The 25,888-nt window shown below is 44.1% G+C and overlaps 1 protein-coding gene across 1 annotated transcript in view; it reads right to left on the reverse strand.

The window, feature by feature from the left end:
• The window catches only part of ANK3 (ankyrin 3), a 197,476-nt gene that overhangs the window by 108,068 nt on the left and 63,520 nt on the right, over window positions 1-25,888 (reverse strand). The window contains exons 3-9 of the mRNA XM_081954513.1: window positions 24,088-24,186; window positions 22,419-22,517; window positions 18,442-18,540; window positions 15,038-15,223; window positions 12,459-12,557; window positions 9,846-9,944; window positions 5,932-6,030 (exon numbers count right to left, since the gene is read on the reverse strand). Coding sequence (XP_081810639.1) covers window positions 5,932-6,030; window positions 9,846-9,944; window positions 12,459-12,557; window positions 15,038-15,223; window positions 18,442-18,540; window positions 22,419-22,517; window positions 24,088-24,186 — 780 coding nt within the window. The remainder of the gene's footprint in view (window positions 1-5,931; window positions 6,031-9,845; window positions 9,945-12,458; window positions 12,558-15,037; window positions 15,224-18,441; window positions 18,541-22,418; window positions 22,518-24,087; window positions 24,187-25,888) is intronic.

Below are 25,888 nucleotides of genomic sequence, written 5' to 3' on the forward strand. Positions count from 1 at the left end.
CTCACATCCACTTTTGTCCAAACAAGATTACTCTAAAAACTTGTTTACATAGAAAAGCATTATAGTCTGGCACAGAGGTCACCAACCTTTCAGACCTCAGGGACCACTAAATTCATAATTTTAAATCCCGCGGACCACTAATATGATCTGTCTAATGACTGGGTGGGTGGGCGTAGCAAGGTGGCCATGTGACTGGGTGGGTGTGGCCAACTCGATGTCGCTCAGATTGAGGGGCGCCTTGTCAGCCTCTACTCACCCCTCCCCTCCCAGCTACTCCTCGCCTCCCTGGCTGGGCTCCTTAGGGCCCCAACAGGAAGCAGTCGCTGGAGCTAAGCAACCACCACGAGAAAGTGTTGGCACAACAGCTCAGCTCAAATTGGATCTAACCGAGAAGGAGGCTCAGCAGAAGCACCTCACTGAAGACTATGATCATAGGCTTTCCAAGAAGAGGGAAGACCTGCGGGAGTGCAAGGTCAGGTACCGGTGCCTGGAGGCTCAGCAGGCTGAGATGGTCAGCCAGTTCCAGGCCATGATGCAGTTCCACTGGAAGGAGGCCCTCCGGCTCTTCGCCACCAGCGACACTTCCCTCCAGCCTTCGCCCAAAGCCCCGCACCAGGAGGCTGAAGCAAACCCCAAGTCGGAATTTCTGCCCCCCTCCTACCCGCACAAAAAGACCCCGAAGAGGGAGACTGTCTGCAGCAATATAAGCGTTCATTGCACGTATCTGGCCCAGGGGCTGCAATTTGAGGACCCCTGATTTAGTGCAATATAAAAAATGCAAATAATTTTTATGTGGACCACCAAAATTTTCTTGCAGACCACCAGTGGTCCACGGACCCCCAGTTGGTGATGGCTGGTCTGAAGGGTTTCAAAACAACTTCTCCTTCCTGTGGTTTTGGGTTGAGCTTCCTGCAAGAGCAGAAGAAGAGGAGCCCTGCTTAGCTTCCAAGCCTAAACTAAATTGGGCCAAGGGTGCCACCTACTGAGACAGGAGAGGAGCTTCAGAAGGCTTCCTGAACCACTTGGGGTGACCAGACAAACTGTAGAAAGCCTGGCTCTAAGGAGGCACAACTGAAAAGGGGGAACAAAGCAAGATGTGCTCCATGACCTTTTTCTTCAAAATTGATTAGCACCTCCTTTTTCTTGTTAGCAGCCATTTCCTTGTGCCAAAAGTAATCATCAGAGAAGAGTAGGTCACCGCTAAATCTGTATTAGGCTGAATTCTGCTGCTACAGCACATTAAGACAATGCGAGAAATTTTTTAAAAAGACCATTTCGGAATCAAATCCACACACTCGTCAACACAGATTAAAGGTATGTTTTGAAAAACAAAGAAAATGCCATTTTAGGAATTCCTTAAGAAAAGAACCTTGCAGTTTATCTGAGCTTTCCGAGACTTAAGGCTGAAGCAAGCAGAAAATGCAGCTTTAGGATTTTCCACTGAAGGCCAAACAAATAAGAATGAGATGCAAACATCACTTCCAAACTACAGGAGGACCCAATTCTGTACCACAAGCTTGCTTTGAATTCTGTCCTGAAAGGCAGACTGACATGGGAAATCAAACCCAAATTGGATTGACAGAATTACTTGCAAGCTGCTTGGTACCCCAAAAGTGGTACTTAGGTCTCGATAAGGCTTGGGAGCCCCAGCTCTTTGACCAGGTTTCTGGCATCTGTTTTTGGCTCCTGCCTGGGTTTTACTATCGCCCCTCCTTTACAGGTGAAACTCGAAAAATTAGAATATCGTGCAAAAGTTCATTTATTTCAGGATTGCAACTTAAAAAGTGAAACTAATATATGAGATAAGACTCATTACATGCAAAGCAAGATAGTTCAAGCTATGATTTGTCATAATTGTGATGATTATGGCTTACAGCTCATGAAAACCCCAAATCCACAATCTCAGAAAATTAGAATATTGTGAAAAGGTGCAATATTCTAGGCTCAAACTGTCCCACTCTAATCAGCTACTTAAGCCATAACACCTGCAAAGGGTTCCTGAGCCTTTAAATGGTCTCTCAGTCTGGTTCAGTAGGAATCACAAACATGGGAAAGACTGATGACCTGATAGTTGTGCAGAAAACCATCATTGACAACCTCCATAAGGAGGGAAAGCCTCAAAAGGTAATTGCAAAAGAAGTTGGATGTTCCCAAAGTATCAAAGCACATTAATAGAAAGTTATGTGGAAGGGAAAAGTGTGGAAGAAAAAGGTGCACAAGCAGCAGGGATGACCGCAGTCTGGAGAGGATTGTCAGAAAAAGGCCATTCAAAAGTGTTGGGGACTTTCACAAGGAGTGGACTGAGGCTGGAATCAGTGCATCAAGAGCCACCACACACAGACGGGTCCTGGACATGGGCTTCAAATGTAGTATTTCTCTTGTCAAGCCGCTCCTGAACAACAAACAACATCAGAAGCATCTTACCTGGGCTAAAGAAAAACAGACCTGGTGTATTGCTCAGTGGTCCAAAGTTCTCTTTTCTGATGAGAGCAACTTTTGCATCCCATTTGGAAACCAAGGACCAAGAGTATGGAGAAAGAATGGAAAGGCACACACTGCAAGATGCTTGAAATCCAGTGTGAAGTTTCCACAGTCTGTGTTGATTTGGGGAGCCATGTCATCTGCTGGTGTTGGTCCATTGTGCTTCATTAAGTCCAGGGTCAACACAGCCATTTACCAGGAGATTTTGGAGCACTTCATGCTTCCTTCTGCAGACGAGCTTTATGGGGATGCTGACTTCATTTTCCAGCAGGACTTGGCACCTGCCCACACTGCCAAAAGCACCAAAACCTGGTTCAATGAACATGGGATTACTGTGCTTGATTGGCCAGCAAACTCGCCTGACCTGAACCCCATAGAGAATCTATGGGGCATTGCCAAGAGAAAGATGAGAGACATGAGACCGAACAATGCAGAAGAGCTGAAGGCCGCTATTGAAGCATCTTGGTCTTCCATAACACCTCAGCAGTGCCACAGGCTGGTAGCTTCCATGCCACACCACATTGAGGCAGTAATTGTTGGAAAAGGGGCCCAAACCAAGTACTGAGTACATATGCACGCTTATACTTTTCAGAGGTCTGATATTGTTCTATGTACAATCCTTGTTTTATTGATTGCATATAATATTCTAATTCTCTGAGAGTGTGGATTTGGAGTTTTCATGAGCTGTAAGCTGTAATCATCACAATTATGACAAATCATGGCTTGAACTATCTTGCTTTGCATGTAATGAGTCTATCTCATATATTAGTTTCACCTTTTAAGTTGCATTACTGAAATAAATGAACTTTTGCACGATATTCTAATTTTTCGAGTTTCACCTGTATTTCCTTTCTCGTTCTTTCTTCTATTATTTAATTTTTTTATGCTTTTTATTTGTGAACCTCTCAGAGGTATTGAGATTTGTGTGTTATAGAAATTTAATAAATAATAACATAATTTAACCTGATGAGAAGGAAGGACTCCCTGGAGAAGAGCCTAATGCTGAGAAAGATTGAGGGCAAAAGAAGAAGGGGACAAGAGAGAATGAGGTGGCTGGATGGAGTCACCGAAGCAGTCAGTGTGAGTTCAAATGGACTCCAGGGGATGGTACAGGAGAGGAAGGCCTGGAGGAATGTTGTTCAAGGGGTCATGATGGGTCGGACACAACTTTGCAACTAACAACAACATAATTTAGGCTTCTCAAATGGTTTGCCCATGATAGGGGGAAATATTTAATAGGAAACAGTTAATCACAGGCATTGCAGGTCAAAACTTGACAGATGGAAGGACTGTAATAGAATAACAAAATTGGAAAGGACCTTGGAGTTCTTCTAATCCAACCCCCTGCTTAGGCAGGAAACCCTATACCGTTTCAGACAAATGTTTGTCCTATTTGGTTTCTTAGAAACTTTCAGTGTTGGAGCATTGACAACTTCTGGAGGCAAGTTGTTCCATTGATTAATTGTTCTAACTTTTAGGAAATTTCTCCTTAGTTCTAGGTTGTTTCTCTCTTTGATTAATTTCCATGCATTGCTTCTTGTCCTGCCTTCAGGTGCTTTGGAGAATAGCTTGACTCCCTCTTCTTTGTAACAGCCCCTGAGGTATTGAAACACTGCTATCATGTCTCCCCTAGTCCGTCTTTTCATTAAACAAAACATACCCAATTTCAGCAACCATTCTTTATATGCTTTAGCCTTCAGTCCCCTAATCATCTTTGCTGCTATTCTCTGTACTCTTTCTAGAGTCTCCACATCTTTTTTAAATTGTGGCAATCAAAATTGGAATGAAGTATTCCAAGTGTGGCCTTACCCAGGTATTATAAAGTGGAATTAATATTTCACGTGATCTTGATTCTATCCCTCTTTTAAAGCAGCCTAGAACTGTGTTGGCTTTTTTGGCAGCTGCAGCACATGGCTGGCTCATATTTAAGCAACTGTCTACTAGGACTCCAAGATCCCTCTCACAGTTACTACTATTAAACAAGGTACCACATATACTGTACCTGTGCATTTCATTTTTCTTGCCTAAATGTAGAACCTTACTCTCTTCCCCCCCCTTAATTTCATTTTGTTGGACAGTGTCCAATGTTCATGTCTGTCAAGATCCTTTTGTATCTTAAGCCTGTCTTCTGGAGTGTTGCCTATTCCTGCCAGCTAGGTGTCATCTGCAAATTTGATGAATTCCCCATCTATTCCCTCATACAAATCATTGATGAAGTTGTTGAAGAGTGCTGGGCCTAAAACAGAGCCTTGGGGTACCCTATTGCATACTTCCTTCCATGTTGATACAGTTCCATTGAGGGCTACATGTTGGGATGGATTCATAACTGGTCAACCAGTTATGAATCCATCTGGTGGTGATGCTGTCTAACCCACATTTTTCTATCCTATCAAGTAACTAGGTTTTGGTCTACTTTATCAAAAGACTTACTGAAGTCCAAGTAAATTATACACACAGCATTCCTCTGGTCCACTAATTTTGTCACTTTGTCAAAGAATGCAATAAGATTTATCTGGCATGATCTGTTTTTGACAAACCCATGTTGGCTTTTGGTTATGACTTTGTTTGCCTCTAGGTGTTCGCTGATTCGTTGCTTGATTAATCTCTGGCCAAACACTGACAAAACCTGAAAATCCTGTTTGAATAAATTTTCACCTGAGACAGGAAGAAAAATATACTGAATATCAATAGGCATCTATCTGTCTTACATGCTTGAGGTCCCTTAATTCTCACCTGCTCACAAATATAGGCAGAAAAAACAGAAAGCAGCATGTTTCTGTTTAAAAAAAACTAAGACACAGGGCTGAATCTTATGCTGAACCTGCCACTACTTCTACAATTGCCCCATTTCCCAACTGAAAAATGGGTGCAGAAGTTCTAGCCCAGTGATGGCGAAACTTTACAGCACTGAGTCCCTAAACTGGAACGTATGTTCACATGTGTGCTCACACGGGCCGCAGCCCTGGAAACTTGAAATCTTGAAACCTCAGAAACTGGTTCCTGGCGCACCAGCTGGTCTTAGTGCGTGCTGGAGCCCAGAAACCCAAAGACCAGCTGGCCCGTGGACATGCGTGTGCCGGCCAGCTGGTCTTCGCATGTGCCAGAGCACCGAAAACCCGAGGTTGCAGCTGGCAATGGCACACATGCTCACAGAGCGTGCCAGAGGTTCACCATTACAGTTCTAACCTGAGTTACAGAATTTTTGTTATAAGTAACATAAAATAATGTAGACAAAGAAGCATCCTGAGAATTCTGAAAGGCATTACCTGTCCCACCCAAATGCAAAGCTATTCCTAAGATGGAAAACAACAGAAATCATGGATTGAAGTGAATTTCCAATCCTGTTATATTCAGCCAACCTCTTTTCCTTTACAAGTCTCTTTACAAGCTGGATATAATGGGAGACTATAGACTCCGTGACTCCTCAAATCTGGAGTTCCACATTATTACCTTCGTTTTGGAAAGAAGAGGGGCTCCACGGTCGAGCAGCATCCGCACCACTTGTTCATGGCCGCTTCGGGCTCCACAATGCAGAGGCGTCAGACCATCCTGAAGGATATAAAGTTACAGCCAACAAAAACAGACAAGTGGCACAGCGGTTAGAGTACAGTACTGCAAGCTATTTCAGCTGACTGCTAGCTGCAGTTTGGCAGTTCAAATCTCACCAGGCTCAAGGTTGACTCAGCCTTCCATCCTTCAGAGGTGGGTAAAATGAGGCCCCACAACTGGTGGGCCACAACATATACTCTCATCTATGAGTTAATGAGAAACAACCAAAAATTTTGTATTTTTGGAAAGGTAAATCATTCCAAGCTGCTCAAGCCCGATCCCTGAATTTCTGAGGTTTGACAACACATTTCCCTAGTTCTTTTGCTTCCAGAACTCATGAGATTCATCATTTCAAAAACTACCCCAAAAAACTCCCAAATTCAGAAAACCACAACTTAGTGTGCTTCACGCAGCCATCTTCAAGCTCCAGGAAGGTCCTGCTTCCTGCTATTTAACTGACATTTATTTGGATTTTTTGCTCCTTGGCATTTTTCACAATGTTCCTCCAGGACAGAGTGTCAGCTAATGTCACTTTCTTTAAGATGACTGAGGGAGTTTGTGACAGGCCAAGCACTTACACTGCCTTACTTCACAGTTGAGGCATATTTTACCCGTAGCCTTGGTCTATGAGACTGAGCCCTCGTATTTCCCATCACATCATTCAGTGGCTGCACAACACATCAAGCCCACAACTCTCCTAAGCTCCATTTAAACCTGAACGTGCCACAGAGTCAAAACCCTGAGAAGGAAAGCAGGACTGAGTAGTTTCCTAAGGCCTTTAGGTGACTTTCTTATTCTTTGGTTCTTCCAGGTCCGTGATTGCGAACCTGTGGCACGTGGAGCCATATCTGAGAGCACGCAAGGCGTTGCCCTATGTCAGCTCCAACACGCATGCGCATGCTGGCCAGCTGATTTTCAGTCTTCCAGATGGTGGTGGGAGGCCATTTTTTGCCCTTCCCAGGCATCAGGAAAACCTCCGGAGCCTGTGGATGGTGAAAAATAGGCCCACTGGGCCTACCGGAAGTTCAGAAATGAACTTCTGGTAGGCCCTTTGGGCCGTACGTTGCCCTCCCCAGGCTTTAAGGAGGCTTTCCTGAAGCCTGGGGACAGCAAAATACAGCCCAACAGGTCTACTGGAAGTACGGAGGCTTCAGTGAGGCCTGCGCAAATGTGCAGGGCGGTTGTGCACGCAGGCACGGTGGGGAGGGCATTGCATTACTGGTATGGGCATGCATGTGTACACTATCACATGTGTGCATAAACTTTTGGCACCCGAGCAAAAAAACATTCACCATCACTGCTCCAGGTGGTTGTTTACTGGGAGCTCAAATGCTCCAGGTAACAGTGAATGTGAGTGGTTTAGTCACCAGGTTGCAATAGAACACCATTCACGTGACCAAAGCTAACCAAATAACCACAATTGCAGGAAACAGAATCAGCCAGCAGCCTGACTTCTACCCAAAAGCAGTTGCAACTCATCCATCCCAAGTGCCCTTCAGAAAAACTAGATCTTAAACCATTTCATGTCATTTCAATGCCACTCATTCCTATAGGTGCTTTCTGGAACGAGATGACCTTATCTCTGTTTTTAAAGGGGGGGGGGGTACTACAGTTTGCATTTGTGGCCCCAAGTGGCAATATTCCCTAGGATATTGGTCTTACTGGGAGGGCAGACACTGCCTGTAAAAACCAATCTCCAGAGCCACCCTGGACAAATCAAAGCAACTCCAGCTAATTTGGGACTTTGCACTTTGCTTGTTCCTCCCACAAAAGGAGGGGGAGATGAGGATAAATGTGTGGGCAGAAGAGCTATTCATAAGCCAATTTATTAAGACAAGATACAATCACCTGAACACCATGTCAAAGAGGTTCAAAAGCAGCCAAATAAACACCAGAAAAATATAAGGGCCCATCAGTATAATAATGAAGAGAAAATAACATTCCGGAATGCCAACAAGCTTAGCACCATAAACAAGATCTATACAACATGTTATTTAGCTGTCACATCTCCTCTTTTACTTATTTAAGGTACATCAATCACTTCTTTTCCACGCATTTTTAAGAAGTGCTTTCAAAGCAGCTTTGATGATTCCCTGAGTACACTGTGTGCTCCATTAACCACCGTGATATGCTGGGGAGCATCTTTTAGGCAGGAGAAAAAAGTGGTGTTATTGCTTTAGTCATTGAGATCACATCTAGTAAGGGCAATCTTATTTATTGTTAAGATCCTGTTGTAGCTCAAATGCCAAAGTGTGAGATTATCAGCTGCTCCAAAAGAAAAAGAGGGTCCAGGAGAGGGGAATAAATCTACATGGGGCCCAGGGCACATCTAAAGAAACCTCCCCCAGAGTCGCAATAGCACTTAGACTTATATACCGCTTTACAGTGCTCTGCAGCCCTCTCTAAGTGGTTTACAGAGTCAGCCTCTTGCCCCCAACAACCTGGGTCCTCATTTTACCCACTTCAGAAGGATGGAAGGCTGAGTCAACCTTGAGCCTGGTGAGATTCAAACTGCCAAATTGCAGGCAGCCAGCAGCCTGCAGTACTGCACTCTAACCACTGCGCCACCAGGGCTCTGAATAATCATGATTCATTATTCCAATGAATAATGGAAGCAGAGAACCAGAAGTCCTGCAAACAATGCACAGCCAGTATTGCTGTCACAAGATATAGCAAAGTCTCCCACCAGTCATCTGTGGGACCTCCATCTAAATACTATGTCCAGCAGTGGGATTCAAATAATTTAACAACCGGTTCTCTTCCCTAATGATTTCTTCCAACAACCAGTTCACCAAACTGCTCAAAAAGTTAACAACCGGCTCTCCCGAAGTGGCGCAAACTGGCTGAATCCCACTATTGACTATGTCTTTTTCAGCGCCAATTGCGAGGGAGCTATGGAGCTTATGTCCTCCTGCTGGTGAACTCCTCCCGGTCCAAAGTGGTGGCAGGGATGGAAGACCTATTCAAAGTCTCCTGCAAGGAGGGGAAGCCCATCCTCCACAGGCGGCCACAGTGGTATCCAACCCTAGGAGTCAGATCCCTAAAAGTGATACTGCCATTCAATTGGGAGGAGGGGGGCCTTGGAGTAGATTTATAAGCAGGGCCTGTGACAACTGATATTTTACAACTAGTTTCCTGGTGCCAAAGTGCCTTGAGATCCCACCACCTTTTGGGGGAATGTTTATGATGGCCATGTGGGACGTTTCACTTTAATGTCTAACGGAAGATAGCCATGGGAATGTATGTTTATTCGTCTCTCAGGGCAGTTGATAAAGGAAACATCTTCACACCTGTGTATTTGCTAAAATCTGCATTCTAACTAATGGGAGGGGTCTCTACTGCTTTAATTCTACTTGCATTGCCTAAGGGGATTCAGATGTTGCTTTGAATTCAATGGCTGCCATTCTACTTAATTAAAGGTTCCTTTTGAAATACTCAGTTTCAAGAGTCTTCACTTTCTTAAGTTAGGAGAGGAGCCCTTACATGCAATTCCCTCACTGACCAGCTCACCCTTATTTTTTTCCCCTGAAACCTCTCTCCTTCTTAGAGCTTGCTCTGCCTCTGGCAGTGAAAGAGAGCTGCCCTCATTTGGTGTGCAATGTGTTTGGGTGACTGCTGAGAAGGTGAATGCTTTGATGTGGAAATTTATTTTGGGTGGTTTTTAATCAGCCTCAATATATGTAAACCAGCAAGAGTCAATGGTGTGCAAATGCTGCACTAACGATGAGGCTTGGAGCCGAAGATGGCAAAATTGACCAGATTGTCCAGGACTGTTTTGCAATACAGAGTAATACAGCAACAGTGGTCAGTCTTACCCTTGTTTTGGCATCGATTTTGGCTCCTCTGTCAAGTAGCAGCTTTACCATGTTGGTGTTCCCTCGTTTGGATGCGACATGGAGGGGAGTGATGTCATTCTGCAAGTGGGGGGAAAAGAAACAGCCTTTGCATTTCACCTGGGTGGAATCTCTTTCCCACACTGTGGCTCTCAAGGTGTTCATTCTTGTACCATTTTAAATTGCCTCTCCCCCTTTCCTGGAGGACCTCTGAGGAAGTGGGGGGGGGGGGGAGGAAAAATCTCTCTTCTGCAGGGATTTCAAGCATGGGCAGCAGAGGTCCCTGGCTGGTTTCTGTTTTCCTGCCTTTTCTAATCAGCATAGGAAGACCCGTCAGCAACCGCAGCTGGTAGGAAGGTGTCTCATGCCCTGCACACCTAATCTCAGGGGCAGTTCTTCCATGACATGAGAAACCCCTGGGCCCAATACCAGATGGCTCTTGATGATTTTCACTGTTGCCTTGGCAATGCCCTGAGCTGGCACCATTGCAATAGGGGCTCACCCAGAAAGCTCTCTTGGTGATTCAGGGCATCATGCTATCTATCTCTATCTCATCTATATCTATATCTATATCATCTACATCTATATCTATATCTGTCCATCTATCTATCATATCTCTATCTATCTCTATCAATCTCTAGTTCTATCTATCTATATCTATCTACCTACTCTGTCTGTCTGTCTGTCTGTCTGTCTGTCTGTCTGTCTATCTATCTATCTATCTATCTATCTATCTATCTATCTATCTATCTATTATCTCTATCTATATCAATCTCTAGTTCTATATCTATCTATCTATCTATCTATCTATCTATCTATCTATCTATCTATCTATCTATCATCTATCATATCTATATCTAGTTCTAGTTCTAGTTCTATCTATCTATCTATATCTATCTACCTACCTTATCTATCTATCTATCTATCTATCTATCTATCTATCTATCTAATATCTCTTTCTCTTTCTATCTCTAGTTCTATCTCTATATTTAGCTATCTATCATCTATCTCTATCTCTATCTAGTTCTATCTATCTATCTATCTATCTATCTATCATCTATCATCTATCAATATTATATCTCTATGTATCGCATCTCTCTATCTATCTCTATATCTATCCATCCCTCCATCCATCCATCCAAAAAGTCTAATACATCTTGGGAAGCTGCAAAAAACTTCCTGAAAGGCAGCAGCAGCAGCAGCAGACCACATCTATCACGCCGCCAAGAAAGCCTTAATCGATGCAATTGCCAGAGGTTAAGCTGGATCCAAGGACATCTCTGCCTCCTAAACCAATAGAGGGCCTCTCTCAGCATTCCTATCATTAGCCAAAGCCTCATTTCTGGCTGAGAAGAGCGAGAGGGAGAATAGAGGAGGCCTGGACTCTTTTCCCAGGAGCTGTTCTTCCTTCTCCTGGAATAAAACTGGTCCTCTGTTTGTAGCATGGTCATCTTCTTAAACTATCCTCAACTGCTCTTCTAGTGCTGACTCACTTCAGTGAAGTCGTCGTTGGATATGAACCCAAAAAGACTCATCCTTAAAGGGGGAAGAAAAATGCACCAAAAGCTCCACTGCCATCCAAACAGAACCATTAGTTCTGCATACGAAACTTTCACCTCTTCCTCCACGCATGTCAGGAGGAGTGACTTCTGCACGGTTGGCCAGAGAGCCCCATGATTGTGCCTGGAGGGGGGTCCCTAACAGTCAGGGACTAGAGGGAACCTATTTCCCTTTTTTTCTTAATCAGCCCCACCAAGCAATCGAGGGGGGGGATTGGAACAAAGTTTTGAAACTGAATCTCCAGGTTTGAAAAATCCTGCTTCACCTTCCTTGGAAATGTTCCTACATGTTACAGCAGGGGTGGCAAACTTGATTTCATTGAGGGCTGCATCAGGGTTGTGTTTGACCTCAGGGGGCCGGGGTGGGCATGGCCAGTTCAACCTCACTCCTGTCGGGGGTGCCTGTGGTGGCCCAAGTGCTCCTGCCAGTGAAAACAGGCTCCCGAGCTCTGTTTTCGGCTGCCATGGCCTCCTGCAACCCTCTGCCAGTAGAAAATGGAGCTCAGGAGGGCCTTCCCAAGCTCCGTTTTCCACTGGCAGAGGGTTGCAGGAGGCCGGGGCAGCCGAAAACGGAACACGGGAGCCCATTTTCACTGGCAGGAACACCATGGGCTGCTCCTTTGCTGTTTCCAGGGTGCCTCCTTGGGTCATATCTAAGTACCTCGTGGGCCAGATCTGACCCCCTGGGACTTGAGTTTGACACCCCTGTGTTACAGGATGCAAACATCAAATCAGCCTCCAACCTCTGCCCTAAGCCAGCCCTGTAGCTTCTCTGCTCACAATTTCTACTAAAAAGAGATGATGGGAGCTGTAGTCTAAAGCAGTGTTTCTCAAACTTGGCGACTTTAAGTCCTGTGGACTTCAACTCCCAGAATCCCCCAGCCAGCATAGCTGGCTGGGGAATTCTGGGAGTTGAAGTCCACAGGACTTAAAGTCGCCAAGTTTGAGAAACACTGGTCTAAAGGCTTAAAAGGTTCTGGGAGGAACCCTACACAGAATACATAATTGATTTTTTTTTTAACGGATTGCGACATACCCTGGCAGTAAAGTCCACCGCTGCCCCACGGTTTAATAGAAGCGTAGCTACATTGATGTTCCCGTAGTGAGCAGCTATGTGTAGAGGGGTGAAGCCACTCTGAAAGATAAAGAAAAACAACCACAACATACACAGCAAAATATCAATTATTGTTATTTTTTTCAAATGTCTTCCAGGAGCTCCTATTATGCATGTTCCCCAAATAGGGTGGGCATTCTAATTTTCACCACTGTTTTGTTTAATGGTCTGTTTGAGGATGGGGAGGTTGGAAGAGCTCAGAAGAAAATATATTACTCATATTTTGGGAGAGGAAAAGTAAAAAAAAGTATTTGGCTATTTCAAAAAGAAAGTACCCAACATGCTTCCAATACAAGGCAAATGACGCCTGCCATTTAGTTTGTTAAGTCAATGTGTTTTTGGAAATATCTATCTGGGATGAATATTTCACCATCCTCGCCAGTTAAATGTTTTAAAATTTCCCTGCTAAAGTTCAGAAAGAAATCCCCTAAAATAATTGCTGGCTATGTTTACTATCCAAAGATTGTAGATAGGTGCTAATTGAAACAGCACCAGAGTCTATTTTAAAAGGAATTAATAAGAGGTGCATTTTTAAAAAATGTATTCTATGATTAATTTATTATTAATTTAATTTATTGTAGATGAAGTCTCCCACTGTGAGCAATCAGGCTGGATTAAACTTACAATTTCATTAGAAAATATCCATCCAAACAAAGTGAGCCGCTCTGACACTTGAGTGATTGTTTTTTTTTTAAAAAAAAAAGTTCCCCTGTTTTGACAAATGCTAAAACATGCAGCCATTCCGTCCATTCCCACCACGAGTGAAAATTTCGTCGGGAACCCATCCGCTTCCGAAATGGTTCATAAGCCTGGTTAGCCATGCTCCCTCTGCCTCCAACTCAGACCTTTCTGAGTCCCTTTGAAGAATCTGTCCCTTCTGGTGGATGCCGACAACCAAGTGTCATGCAGGAGCCAGTCCCAGGTGCAGAAGTGGCCAGAGATGTCTGCAGCTTTGCACGGATAAAGTCTCCAGCAATGGAGGCCCACCGGCCGGACTCCCGTCTTCTGGCTCTGGGGCGGGTGGGGTGGGGTGGGAGACCATGACTTCCACTGAAGCTCTCTCAAGTGGCATTTTTAAAGCATGGGGCTCAGCTGCAGAAAACCCTGCCCCTCCACTACATTCCCCGTCACCCCAATGCCCCCCATCAGCACATGCCACCCTCGGTTCAGACGGAAGCCACTCTCTACTCCTCTAAAAGGCAGCGCAGAGAAGAGAAGGAAGAAAAGAAGCAGCAGCTCTGAGTGGTAGAAGGAGAGCGATGATGCACAGAGAGACTCAAAGTTGAAACACAGAGAAGACTTTATATAGATAGAGAGATATACCTCGGTTGTTCTATTCACCATCATCTAGGTTAACACATTGGGAAGCAAAGGAAAGGGGGGAAAATGGATGGTTAGTTCTCCAACGGCCATAATGTGGCAGAAAGCTTTGTGAAGGCCAGATGAGGCTAAAATAAAATCACAAACAAAGCACAGGAGGGAAGCAGGGCTGACCGGCGGAAACACAAATGGTTAAACATGTAAGTCCATACCCCTTGGGAGAAATCAAACACCCCCACCCACCCCTCTCTCTCTTGCTGCCTCTCTCCCATGACAGCCTTCAGTTCTAGACTTCTTGATTGTGAGTCCTGCCAGTTTCTCACAGAACAACGAGAAAAGAGAATCACTTCCATGGGCTGGAAGCTGTGCCAGGTTTCGTTCATGTGCCAAGGGCCCCATCTGGGGTAAGCAAGGCCAGAGCCATTTTGGGAAGGAACATCAGGCACTTCAAGGGCTTCTCATGTATCTTTAAGGCCCCTATTTTGCCCTAGAAATTGACCTATCCCTTCAGAACTAAACGAGACTAACCAGCCCTTGGTTCATGGGCTGGGGGGTCACACAGGTAGGCCCTAGAATGAATCTTTCACTCTCCTGCACTAGAGTGACAGTGGGCTCAGTAAAGTAAGCTCAAGACTGCAATAGCCTCTTGATGGACCTCAAATGTTTCAAATAGAGAAGGACCTCTCACCACCAGTTGCCTGTTGCAGGCTTCCTTCAACGATTTTGAGATATGGATACAGAGCCTACACTTATGAATCAAAAGTCTACCAGTTCTGGGGCAGCAGCCAACAACAAACCTCCTGGTGTTGCTGTCCCAAAGATGCTTTTCTAAAAGGCATCTGGACTTTCTTGGTTTTCTTTCCTTGAAAACATTCTGCCTCTCATGGAAAAGCACCTTTGGGACAAGCATGACCTGGATGACCGAGAATCTCCGTAGACCTCCTGCTGCTGCTATTTCTACATTTGCAATAACTGTTAAGAGTTGAACTATAATTGGTTGACTAAAATTGGTTTGTGCATTCAAGTTCAACGTTAAATGCAACTTGAAAAAAAATGCTTTCATTAAGCCATGGCATAGGAGATAGATGTCTTACATCATCAAAACTCTGGTCTAGGAGCAGCGGAGGAAGAGCACACATCAATCAATGTCCTTTGAAGAAAAAAAACGTTGCATAACTAACCTTGGACTCCACATCGGCATTGTGGTCATTCTGCAGTAGCAAAGCAGCCGCCTTGGTGTCATCCTTGCGTGCAGCGATGTGGAGCGCAGGGAGCCGCACTTTGCCCTTCGTGTCATTTTCGAGCAACAAGGAGACCACCTGGTCATGACCCTGCTGGAGGGCCACGGCCAACGGGGTGAAGCCATCCTACCAAAGAACAAGGCGCAGACATTAGCAGACGTTACAACATCAGTCACAAATGATCACTGAATTTGCCAGCAAAGAAGCATGTTCAGAAATAGATACCACTAGATCTTTCTGCAGCATCTCTTTTGTCAGTGTTTCAATACAAGGAAGAGAAAAATCTGGAAATTACTTGTCTGAAGAGAATTATACAAATGGTTCTCGTTGCAATTACTTTATATTTCTCTGTAGAAAAAAGGGTCATGGTGCCTACTTCACAAAGTTGAAGGGACTTTACAATCACCAATAACTATCTCATAAATGCAAAAGAGGTATCATATAATGAACTGAAGCTATAGCTGAAGGGACAATATATTTCAGCAAAAGTGGACCTTCAAGATTAGGGTATTATTAGAGAATAAATTGGGTTGAAACAGAAACAGAACTAGGATGAAAAAATTGTTAATTTGTCAAATTGGTATCATCGATGTATAATGAACTATTTGAGATGTTTAAACATGTATGTGAAAGTTTGGAGGGAAAGGATAACCTAGAAATGATGGAGCACTCAGATGAGAAAATAGAAGAGAAGAGAGTAACATGGCTTAATTGAAGAACAAGATTAGAAGAAAAAGGAACTAAAAATAAAAAATAACTAGATGATTTCATTAGGGTAAAATGGATGAAAAGAGGAATCATGAAATGATAATTTGGTATAACTTTGAAAGGGCAATTAATGATATTGTTTAACAGGAAGAAAATAAGTTTAAGATGGAAAATATGAGAAGAGAATAATAGAGTTGAAATTGGAAATAGAATTATGATGTAAAATGGATTATGTATAAAAGTGGATGTAAAAGGGGAAAACCTGGACAACGCTTTGTTCATAAATGTGTTATTTGTATTTTAAAAAACAATGAAAACTTTATTTAGAAAAAAAAAAAGATTTGGGTATTAAGTGGGTGGCCAAGTCAGTAACATAATAGGGGTTGCCAGACAACTGGATGGGAATGTGCAGACTTGAAAACTGCTATTTGGTTTCTTGTAAACCTTCTTTGATGCATCTGCAGCACCTCTGATTCCGTGGCCAAGAGCCACCTGTCTACAGATGGCAGGTGAGGAGCTCTGCTCCCAAAATGTTGTCCAAAGAACCGGGCGGAATTTTTACTTGAATTCACACAAACTGAACTCAAATCAATATGATGAACCCCCATTGCACAAAATCATTTCCCCCTTCAGGTCCTGAACAGAGTGGGTCAACTTCAGCAGATGTTCAAAAGTTGAAAGGATTCATGCTGGAGAAAGTGGCAACAAGCGTGGCACAGAGCATCCTTCCCTGCCTTCCCTTGGGCAGAGGTTTTAAATTTCCTGAATTCCTGAAACGAATCTGGACATTTGGAAGTTGGGAATACGGGACCTTCTTCCCTGTAACAGAGCCAGGATTCCTTTTAACTTGTTTACCAATCCACCTTTGATTAGATTCACATAGATTACAACAGAAGAAAACCAAACAGACCATGTTATGTTTTGCATGTTAATGCACGGACTCAGGAAAATAAGCATTTACCAGAACTACACTTTGGGTCTCTGGTCATTTAATTTACACTCTGAAACATGAGGAAGTTGTCCACCTGGTCCTATTTACAATCAGTAGCTATGGATGGAAAAACACTTTGCCCGGTAACATCAACAACTCTGACTGAAGTCACTCATAGCAGTTACAATTAAAATCCTTTGGCCTGGATTTTTATTAACTTTCCAGGCTGGTCTAGAACAGTGGTCACCAACCATTGGTCCACGAGAAAACTTTGGTGGTTCACAGAAAAATTATTTGCATTTTTTATATTGCACTAAATACTATTTATCTTTTTTAAAAAATTCATATTACTGGTTTGCGGGATTTAAAATTATGAATTTAATGGCCCCTGAGGTCCAAAAGGTTGGTGACCCCTGGTCTAGAGGGCTTAGGTCTTGGGGTGATCTCCCACTGAAGGACTTCCTGGATCTGACCCTGCTTATATTCTTTGAGATCAACTAAAATTGGTTTGAAGGCTGTTGAATACCTGAGGTGGGTTGCTCCCGGTTCGGCCCAGTTCAACCGAACTGGTAGTGGCATTTTGACCTGGGTCGCAGAACTGGCAGCAACCCAGGCTGGCCATGCCCCTGAACCAGTTCCCTGGTCACCCCTGCCATTGGCAGCATGTTGTTTAGTAGTGCTCATATGTGCCCAGTTCATTGTAAATTGTTCTGCGAATGCACAAAGCGAACTAGTAGTAAAACCAGGTGCAACCCACCTCTGTTGAATACTATAAAAACAATGTGCAAAAGTTAGATTGTGTGGGTACCAGCCACCTATGGCTCTTTTTTTTTTAAGAACAGCGTACTTGGGATAGTACTTACAAGCAAATCTGACCTTGGCTCACGCCTAATTATCTTCATTTATTTTATATTACATGATATATACAATATATTTAATATTTTGGCAAAATTTATATATAGAGGGAGTAGTGACCTTCCTCCCATATTTAGGCATACCAGGGGTTGTAACACAAATACATACCTATTTCCCTGGCTCAACTGATAAGGAGGAGAGCCTGTGGCTTAGTGGCTAAGACTCCTGCCTAAGATATAATACAGCCCAGGTTCAAATCCCAGTAAGGGTATGGCTAGCTGATGAGAGCTAATTAGCTCGAAATAGATCTATACTAGTCTCCCTTTATTTATTTATCAGTACAAATACAACACAAATATAAAAAGGCAACATTAAAAATAAAAATATGGTTTTCTGCCGGCATGGTTTTCTGTGATGAGCCGAAGGACAGAAAGAGGGAGTAGTGACCTTCCTCCCATATTTAGGCATACCAGGGGTTGTAACACAAATATACGTATACGTATACGTATACGTATGTGTATATATATATATGTTGTATTTGTAATGATAAATAAATAAAGGGAGACTAGTATAGATCTATTTTGAGCTAATTAGCTCTCATCAGCTAGCCATACCCTTACTGGGATTTGAACCTGTGCTGTTATATATCTCAGGCAGGAGTCTTAGCCACTAAGCCACAGGATCGCCTCCTTATCAGTTGAGCCTGATCAGTTGAGCCTGTCTATCTATCATATATATATATATGATAGACAGACAGACAGACAGACAGACAGACAGACAGACAGACAGACAGATGATAGACAGACAGACAGACAGACAGACAGATAGATATATGTATATGAGCATTTACCTCAGTGGCGAGGCTCTGACTAGCTCCATTATCAAGAAGAAACTTAACCACTTCCAAGTGATTTTCTTGGGCTGCCATGTACAGTGGTGTGAAGCCATTCTAGGGAGGAAACAAAAAAAAACATTGAAATTTTTCAGAATCTTGAAGGCACGGGGTTGTAGAAGGCTGAAGTGAGTAACCAATGCCAAGTTCACACTGAGGACCGAGCCAATTTTGGAAATGTGTTTTTCAATTAGAGAAAAGGTACTTTTACTGGACATGAAATGAAAACAGCGAAAGTGAAGCAAGATCTGAAGCAAAAAAGCGCAAACTTGTACATATCAAACGTTTACCCAAGACCCTCCCCCCAGTTACCCCAACCCAATGTCCAATCTCCAGATCCCAAATGTGTCATGTGGGGTGCATCTTCGAGTGGCCTCATTCAGTTGGTATGCAGAGACAGTTGGCCTTGACCAAACCTAAACACGAGCCATCAGCATGCGCAGAAGATGGTGAGAACAAAACTCCCATCTTGAGATATCTCCACCAGCACCTTTTCCCCTCCCAATTACCATGAGCCCCCACCCTCCCCGTTACTATGGCAGCTGATAACAAGCATGCAAGGTAGAGACTGACAAAAGATTCTGAGCAAACTCAATCATAAAAATAAAGAATTAAACCCTGGATTGGTGTGTGTGGGCAGTTTAGACTCTTGCAAATGGCCAGCTCTTATTCTAGAGATGGGCATAGCTCACCATGATATGGACATGGATGAAACATTCATAAGTAAATCATGAGCTAAGTTCTTCCCCTGCATACAGTACATCTGTGATATGTCATCAGTACAATTGGAGGGGAGTTAGTACTATGAGATCACAACTTAGTCCCCTCAGCCTGGATGGTCCCATCCGGCACAACAATTGTGTTTGCAGCTCTTCCTTGGAAGAGAAGGAAAGAGGAAACTCTAAGAAGGACAGACAATCAACAGTAGCTTTAGGGAAACAACAAAGAATTGAGAATCTATGCTTCCCTCTAAAATGTGGTAGAACCTAATCCTGTTGAAATAGTGTAGGGTAGTTTTTGAAATATCCCTTGGATGAATACTGAAGCCATAAGCCACAACCAGATCCTTGGTGGGTCTTAGCTGAAGAGTAAGGTTCTACATTTAGGCAACAAAAACGGAATGCACAGGTACAGTATAGATGATACCCTGCTCAGTAGTAGTAACTGTGAAAGGGATCTTGGAGTCCTAGTAGACAACCATTTAAATATGAGCCAGCAGTGTGCAGCAGCTGCTAAAAAGCCAACACAGTTCTAGGCTGCATAAACAGAGGGATAGAATCAAGATCACGTGAAGTGTTAATACCACTTTATAATGCCTTGGTAAGGCCACACTTGGAATACTGCATTCAGTTCTGGTTGCCATGATGTAAAAAAGATGTGGAGACTCTAGAAAGAGTGCAGAGAAGAGCAACAAAGAGGATTAGGGGACTGGAGACTAAAACATATGAAGAACGGTTGCAGGAACTGGGTATGTTTAGCTTAAGAGAAAGAAGGACTAGGGGAGACATGATAGCAGTGTTCCAATATCTCAGGGGTTGCCACAAAGAAGAGGGAGTCAAACTATTCTCCAAGGCACCTGAGGGTAGAACAAGAAGCAATGGGTGGAAACTAATCAAGGAGAGAAGCAACTTAGGAGAAATTTCCTGACAGTTAGAACAATTAATCAGTGGAACAGTTTGCCTCCAGAAGTTGTGAATGCCCCAACACTGGAAATCTTTAAGAAGATGTTGGATAGCTATTTGTCTGAAATGGTGTTTCACACCTGTTCCGACTGGCTGGTTTGGCATAATTTATAACGTCTACCTCCTGGCATACACATTCTTACTGGTTTTTAGAGGGATAGTGTTTTAAATTTAATCTGATATTTTAAACTTTTGTATTGACTTATTTATTAGCAGTACAGTTTGGCATATTTTATCCTCCTCATATACATGTATTTCTGTAGTTATTTCTATGTTTTAATCTGTTGCATTTTAATGCGGACTGTACACCGCCCCGAGTCCCTTTCGGGAGAGGGGGCGGTATATAAACGCTAATAATAAATAAATAAAATAAAATAAATGGTATAGGGTTTCCTGCCTAGGTGGGGGGTTGGACTAGAAGACCTCCAAGGTCCCTTCCAACTCTACTATTGTATTGTATTGTATTGTATTGAAAATTGTAATGGGAGAAATACTGGAGCAGAGAAGTAAGCAATGTGACTCGGAGAGACTCCAGACAAGGGAGGAGAGGTGTGAAGGAGATCTTCAGCCCCCTTTTTTCTGGGCTGCAAATATTTGGTCTATATTTTCCTTGAGAGGCCTCTGTTTGCTCAAGAGCAACATAATGGCAGGACAAGAGCTGTCCCAACTCCAAGAACATCTGAAGAACTTCACTGGTCTCCAGTGAATGAGATGGACATGAAGTGCTGAGATTTTCCTCCTTAACTGGATGGCAGCTGATGAAGCTGAACATAACTGCAAACGGAGGAATCAGTTTGAGCAATCAGAATGAGACAGAACTGTGCCCTTTGGCCAACCTAAGCTGGGTCATGAAAAAAGGCAGCGAGAAATTATCCCACCTTTCATAGCCAATGAAAATAAAGTCTTTGTTAAATGGCTTTTTCACCCATCATGTTTGACAGACTCTATGAGAGTCAGGATCAGCTGATATTTGGGCAAAGTTTGTCTGTTGTTCTAACTGCCTTTGTCACAGCCAGCTGATCTACCCTGCTCTTACGGGAACTTTATCTGGAGTCTCATTACCATTTGGTCTTTTGATGTTTAAATAGTTTGGCTAAATGTTAATGATGATTTGTTTTGTGAGTTACCTTCTACATTGGGCCAGAGTATAGATCCATGATGGCAAACCTATGGCACGTGTGCCAGAAGCGGCACACAGAGCCCTCTCTGTGGGCACACATGTTGTCGCCAGCTGCTCTTCTGTTTTCCAGCAGGCACATGTGCACCGGCCAGCTGGTCTTTGCAGGTGCCGGAGTGCCAGAAACACGAAGACCAGCTGGCCAGCGCATGCATGCGCCGGCCATCTGGTCTTCGGGTTTCCAGCACTCCAGCACCTGCAAAGACCAGCTGGCTAGCGCGCATGCCCACGCTGGAAACCCAAACCCCAGGTAGTCGGTGCGCACGGTTGGTCTTTGAGTTTCTGGGGCTGCGGTGCACATGCGTTCCAGTTTGGGCACTCGGTGCCGAAAAGTTTCGCCATCCCTGGTATAGATGAACTGACAGAGCATGAAACAATAAACCTTAATGGAAGTTTAAATCAGTGTTTCTGAAACTTGGCGACTTTAAGTCCTGTGGACTTCAACTCCCAGAATCCCCCAGCCAGCATAGCTGGCTGGGGAATTCTGGGACTTGAAGTCCACAGGACTTAAAGTCGCCAAGTTTCAGAAACACTGGTTTAAATGGATGATGCTTCCAGGGCCTCCTTCAAACTCAGTTCCAGAAAGTGGAATCAGCTGCGACATTTTCTGACATTGCATGGCTGTCCTCTTGCAGCTGGCAGCTCATCACAGGAAAAGAGCCAACTGTTTGAAAGGTGGCATGCCTGAACTCCTGAATATGCCAAAGCCCCTTTTTGGAATTAAACCCAATGCACTGGACAGCCCCACTATGTCCTCCCGATACCCTCTTCCCATATTCAGATACATACTGGATGCGGATTTCCCCCGAGTTGGGGATATTTTTATCCTTCTAATAGGGAGGAAGGAAACAGTAACTGAAGAGGTTGGTTTACATTCACAATTTGATGCAAATATGTTTTGCCCAAAGGCTTCCAACGTTAATTCCAGGGAAGCGACAAGAGGAAAGCAAAGAGGTTAAAGGACTTTGGTAAGAAAGGAAGAGAAGGTAAAGCCCCATCCTCCTGTTCCCCCACCCCCACCATGAGCCCCCTCCTCCCTCGCCAGCAGAACAGGGTTCAAATAAATATGACTTCACCTGCGACTGTGCATTGACGTTGGCCCCATTCGTAACCAGCACCTTCACCACCTCGGTCTGCCCAGCCAAGGATGCAATGTGTAAAGCTGTGTTTCCTTTCTGTAAGGAGAGATGAGAATGGCATGTAAAAAATGCGCCAGGCCCTCCAACTACAGGGGCAGCAGGAAAACAACAATGAGCCTGTTTACAGCTCAACGATCCCCAGATGACCCACACAGGGATTCTGCGCATAACTGCACGGCTTTGGGACCAGACCCACTGGAGATTTAGGCACCCACGAACAAGCTAGGATACTGCCCTAGGATACAAACTCATAGCTTTAGTGGATGGTGGGAATCACCACAAGCTGTTACCTGAAAAGGGCCCAGCAGATGCACCCCATGGGCACCCTTAGTGGGCAAACGGCAGCATCTGCAGCATGGCAAAATGCTACAGGGGAAATGACACAGGCCCTTGCACAACAGACGTGACCTCTTTTGCCCAAGGATGCCAGGGCTTCCCTGGTGACGGTTCTTTCACATCAAGGGAGAAATGATTAGACTGCCAGAATTTATTGGGGCTGCTGCATTTCTTTTAGCCACAGTCAAGGTTTATAATCTTTTGTCTCTGGCTGTGGCAAGCCATAGATAATTCAAATTAGAAAGGAAAACCTCTGAATTCCTTTCGATCTTAACAGTCTTGCAAAGCTGAGATTTTTGCCATTTATTCATATTATCTGTAAATGAAAAAATAAAACCAAAGGATAAGAATGTTGCATCACACCTTGTAATCCTAGCTTATGCTCCAGAATAATACGAATAAATGGCAAAAATCTCAGATTTGCAAGATATTTAATTTCCCATTTTTCATTCTGATATTGCCACCCTGCGCTGCACCCATCCTGTTTCCCTTCTAGTGTGGGCTATTAGCTCTGCCTCTCCTGCTGCCCTCCATCAGCCCTGGAGCTTCCAGGCCCAAGTCTGCTGCTGGAGAACCATGCCAGCCCTTCCTCAGAGACCTTGAAGGAGAATGAAAATGGCGACTCTGCACAAACACAGCCGAGTGCTGGAGAGTCAGTTACTATGGAACAATCAAGCAACAGGGAAGCTCTGGCTGTTTAGGAGTGTGCAAAATGTTTCAAACTGCCCGACTGGAGATTTAGTGGTGCTGACTCTGACATTTGATGGCCAAATTTATCTCCCCTTCTTCCTGATAATAAGCTCTTGGCAATCCAGATGTTGTAAACATTGAATTGCTGCTCTTGAACACGTTGGCGCTGGCCACTGACACAGCTGTCATTACGAAGCCTTTCCGGGCCTAGTGGCAGCCCAGTTCAAGGTCTTTAAGATGTGAAACCCCTTGACTGGGATGTGGCCTTTGGGCTTAGGGGATTGTATGGCACCGATCGTAGGAATGGTGAACCACTGTGCGGCTGTGACTCTTCAGCAAAGCATGTTAAGAGAACGGTGGTATTTTATCAATCCAGCTCTTCATAATCACAGACGTTACAATCTGTACCTTCTAGCTTCAACCCTCTACCTTCCCTTTCCTCTGCACCTACCCCCACCCCCTTTACCCCTCTCTCGGCTAAAGGCTTAAGGCCTTTTTCTTCCTTCGGTTGCCCTCTGCAGGTTGCCCTCTGCAGGCCTGAGTAAGAAAGCAATGCAAGATTCAGACACCAGCTCCAGACCTTGGTTGCTGCATCCACATTGGCGCCTCTCTGGATCAGCTCTGACACGACTTCTATGTGGCCTTCTTTGGAAGCGAGATGGAGAGCGTTCAGCCCATTCTGATAAAAAGGAAAGAGAAGGGAAGAGATTGACGCAGGGCGCTCAGAAAAACAGACGATAACTCAAGGGGCCTAAAGGTCACATTCCAGCATGATAAGAACTTGAGGGAAAGAAGAGAGAAGGGGAGGGAGGGAGAAAAATGAGAAAGGGAAGGGAGGAAGGGAGGAAGGAAGATGAGAGAGGGAAGGAGGGAAAGAATGGAGGGAGGGAAGGAATGGAGGGAGGGAGGTAAGGTAGGAAGGAATGGAGGGATGAAGGAAGATGAGAGAGGGAAGAAGAAAGGGATGAAGGGATGGAGGGAGGAAGATGAGAGAGGGAGGGAGGAAGGAAGATGGGAAAGGAGGAGAAGAAGCAAGGAATGAAGGGAGGGAGGAAGATGAGAGAGGGAGGGAGGGAGAAGTAAGAAATGGAGGGAGGGAGGAAGATGAGAGACGGAGGGAGTGAGAAGGAAGGAATGGAGGGAGGGAGGAAGATGAGAGACGGAGGGAGGGAGAAGGAAGGAATGGAGAGAGGGAGGAAGGAAGGAAGGAAAGATTCATTCATTACTTACTCCCTTTGCAATTCAATGTATCATCAGTCTAATAGAAAACAAAGTAAGGTTATCCTTATGTTTTACATGAATAGCATATTGAACATGGATGATAGTCAGCAACCTTTCCATGAAATGTACTGAAGAGAGAACATTCCTATGTTGGCAGGGAATTCTGGAAGTTATCAATTTTGGAGCATCACTGATGGGCACCATGCCCAGGGAGGCCACAGGGCAACTTCCATCCATCCCCTGCAGAAACACAAACTTATGGGCTGTTTCATTTCCAAATGAGAGCTTCGCCTTACAGATGCCACGGAAATGGGACTCCCATGCATACTTCCTCAGTTGGACATCCCATTTAATTCCTAAAACTGTAGTGCCGTGGCTTCAGCCTTCCTACTTTAAGACTGTATCCATGTCTAGATTATCAAAAGACAAAGTACTTTTCTATATGGAAATCTCAGCACCCAATTCATCTGTAATCAGTACAAATATGTCCTTTGTATCAAAACCAACCAATTTCTCCAATCAAGCAAAGATGGAATCACATGTTTGATATTAGTGTATCTCCATAAAATCCAGAGGAGTTAATTTCAAGTTGTAATGTACATTAAACACCTTAACAGGCACACATTAGAAACTTTAAAGCAAGATGGAGACAATACGGTGCAGCAGCCTAATAAGGGCAGCTCTCAAGAGAAGTTCTAGGTTTCAGCAGAAGCTTCAAATGCAATCTAGGGAAGTAAATCCTACTAGGGATTCAATGTAGTCTTTAACGGTACTACATCTGCATAGAAGAAAGGAAGCAGTGGGGTACCATGAGATTCCATCTTAAGCCCAATACTCTTCAATATCTTCATAAATGACCTAGACGAGGGAATAGAAGGGGAACTCATAAAATTTGCAGAAGACACTAAGGTGGCGGGAATGGCCAACACCCCAGAAGACAAGCTCAGGATCCAAAAAAGATTTTGACAGACTTGAACAATGGGCTTTATCTAACAAAATGAAATTTAATGTGAAGAAAAGCAAGGTTTTACACCTGGGCAGGAAAAACCAAAGGTACAAGTACAGATTAAGGTCTCCTGCTTGAGCAGGGGGGTTCGATTGGAAGACCTCCAAGGTCCCTTCCAGCTCTATTTTGATTGATTGAAGTTCAATGAGGCTTA

The sequence above is a fragment of the Natrix helvetica genome (assembly GCF_964273705.1).
Source record: "Natrix helvetica genome assembly, chromosome: 5".
NCBI classification, from domain to species: domain Eukaryota; kingdom Metazoa; phylum Chordata; class Lepidosauria; order Squamata; family Natricidae; genus Natrix; species Natrix helvetica.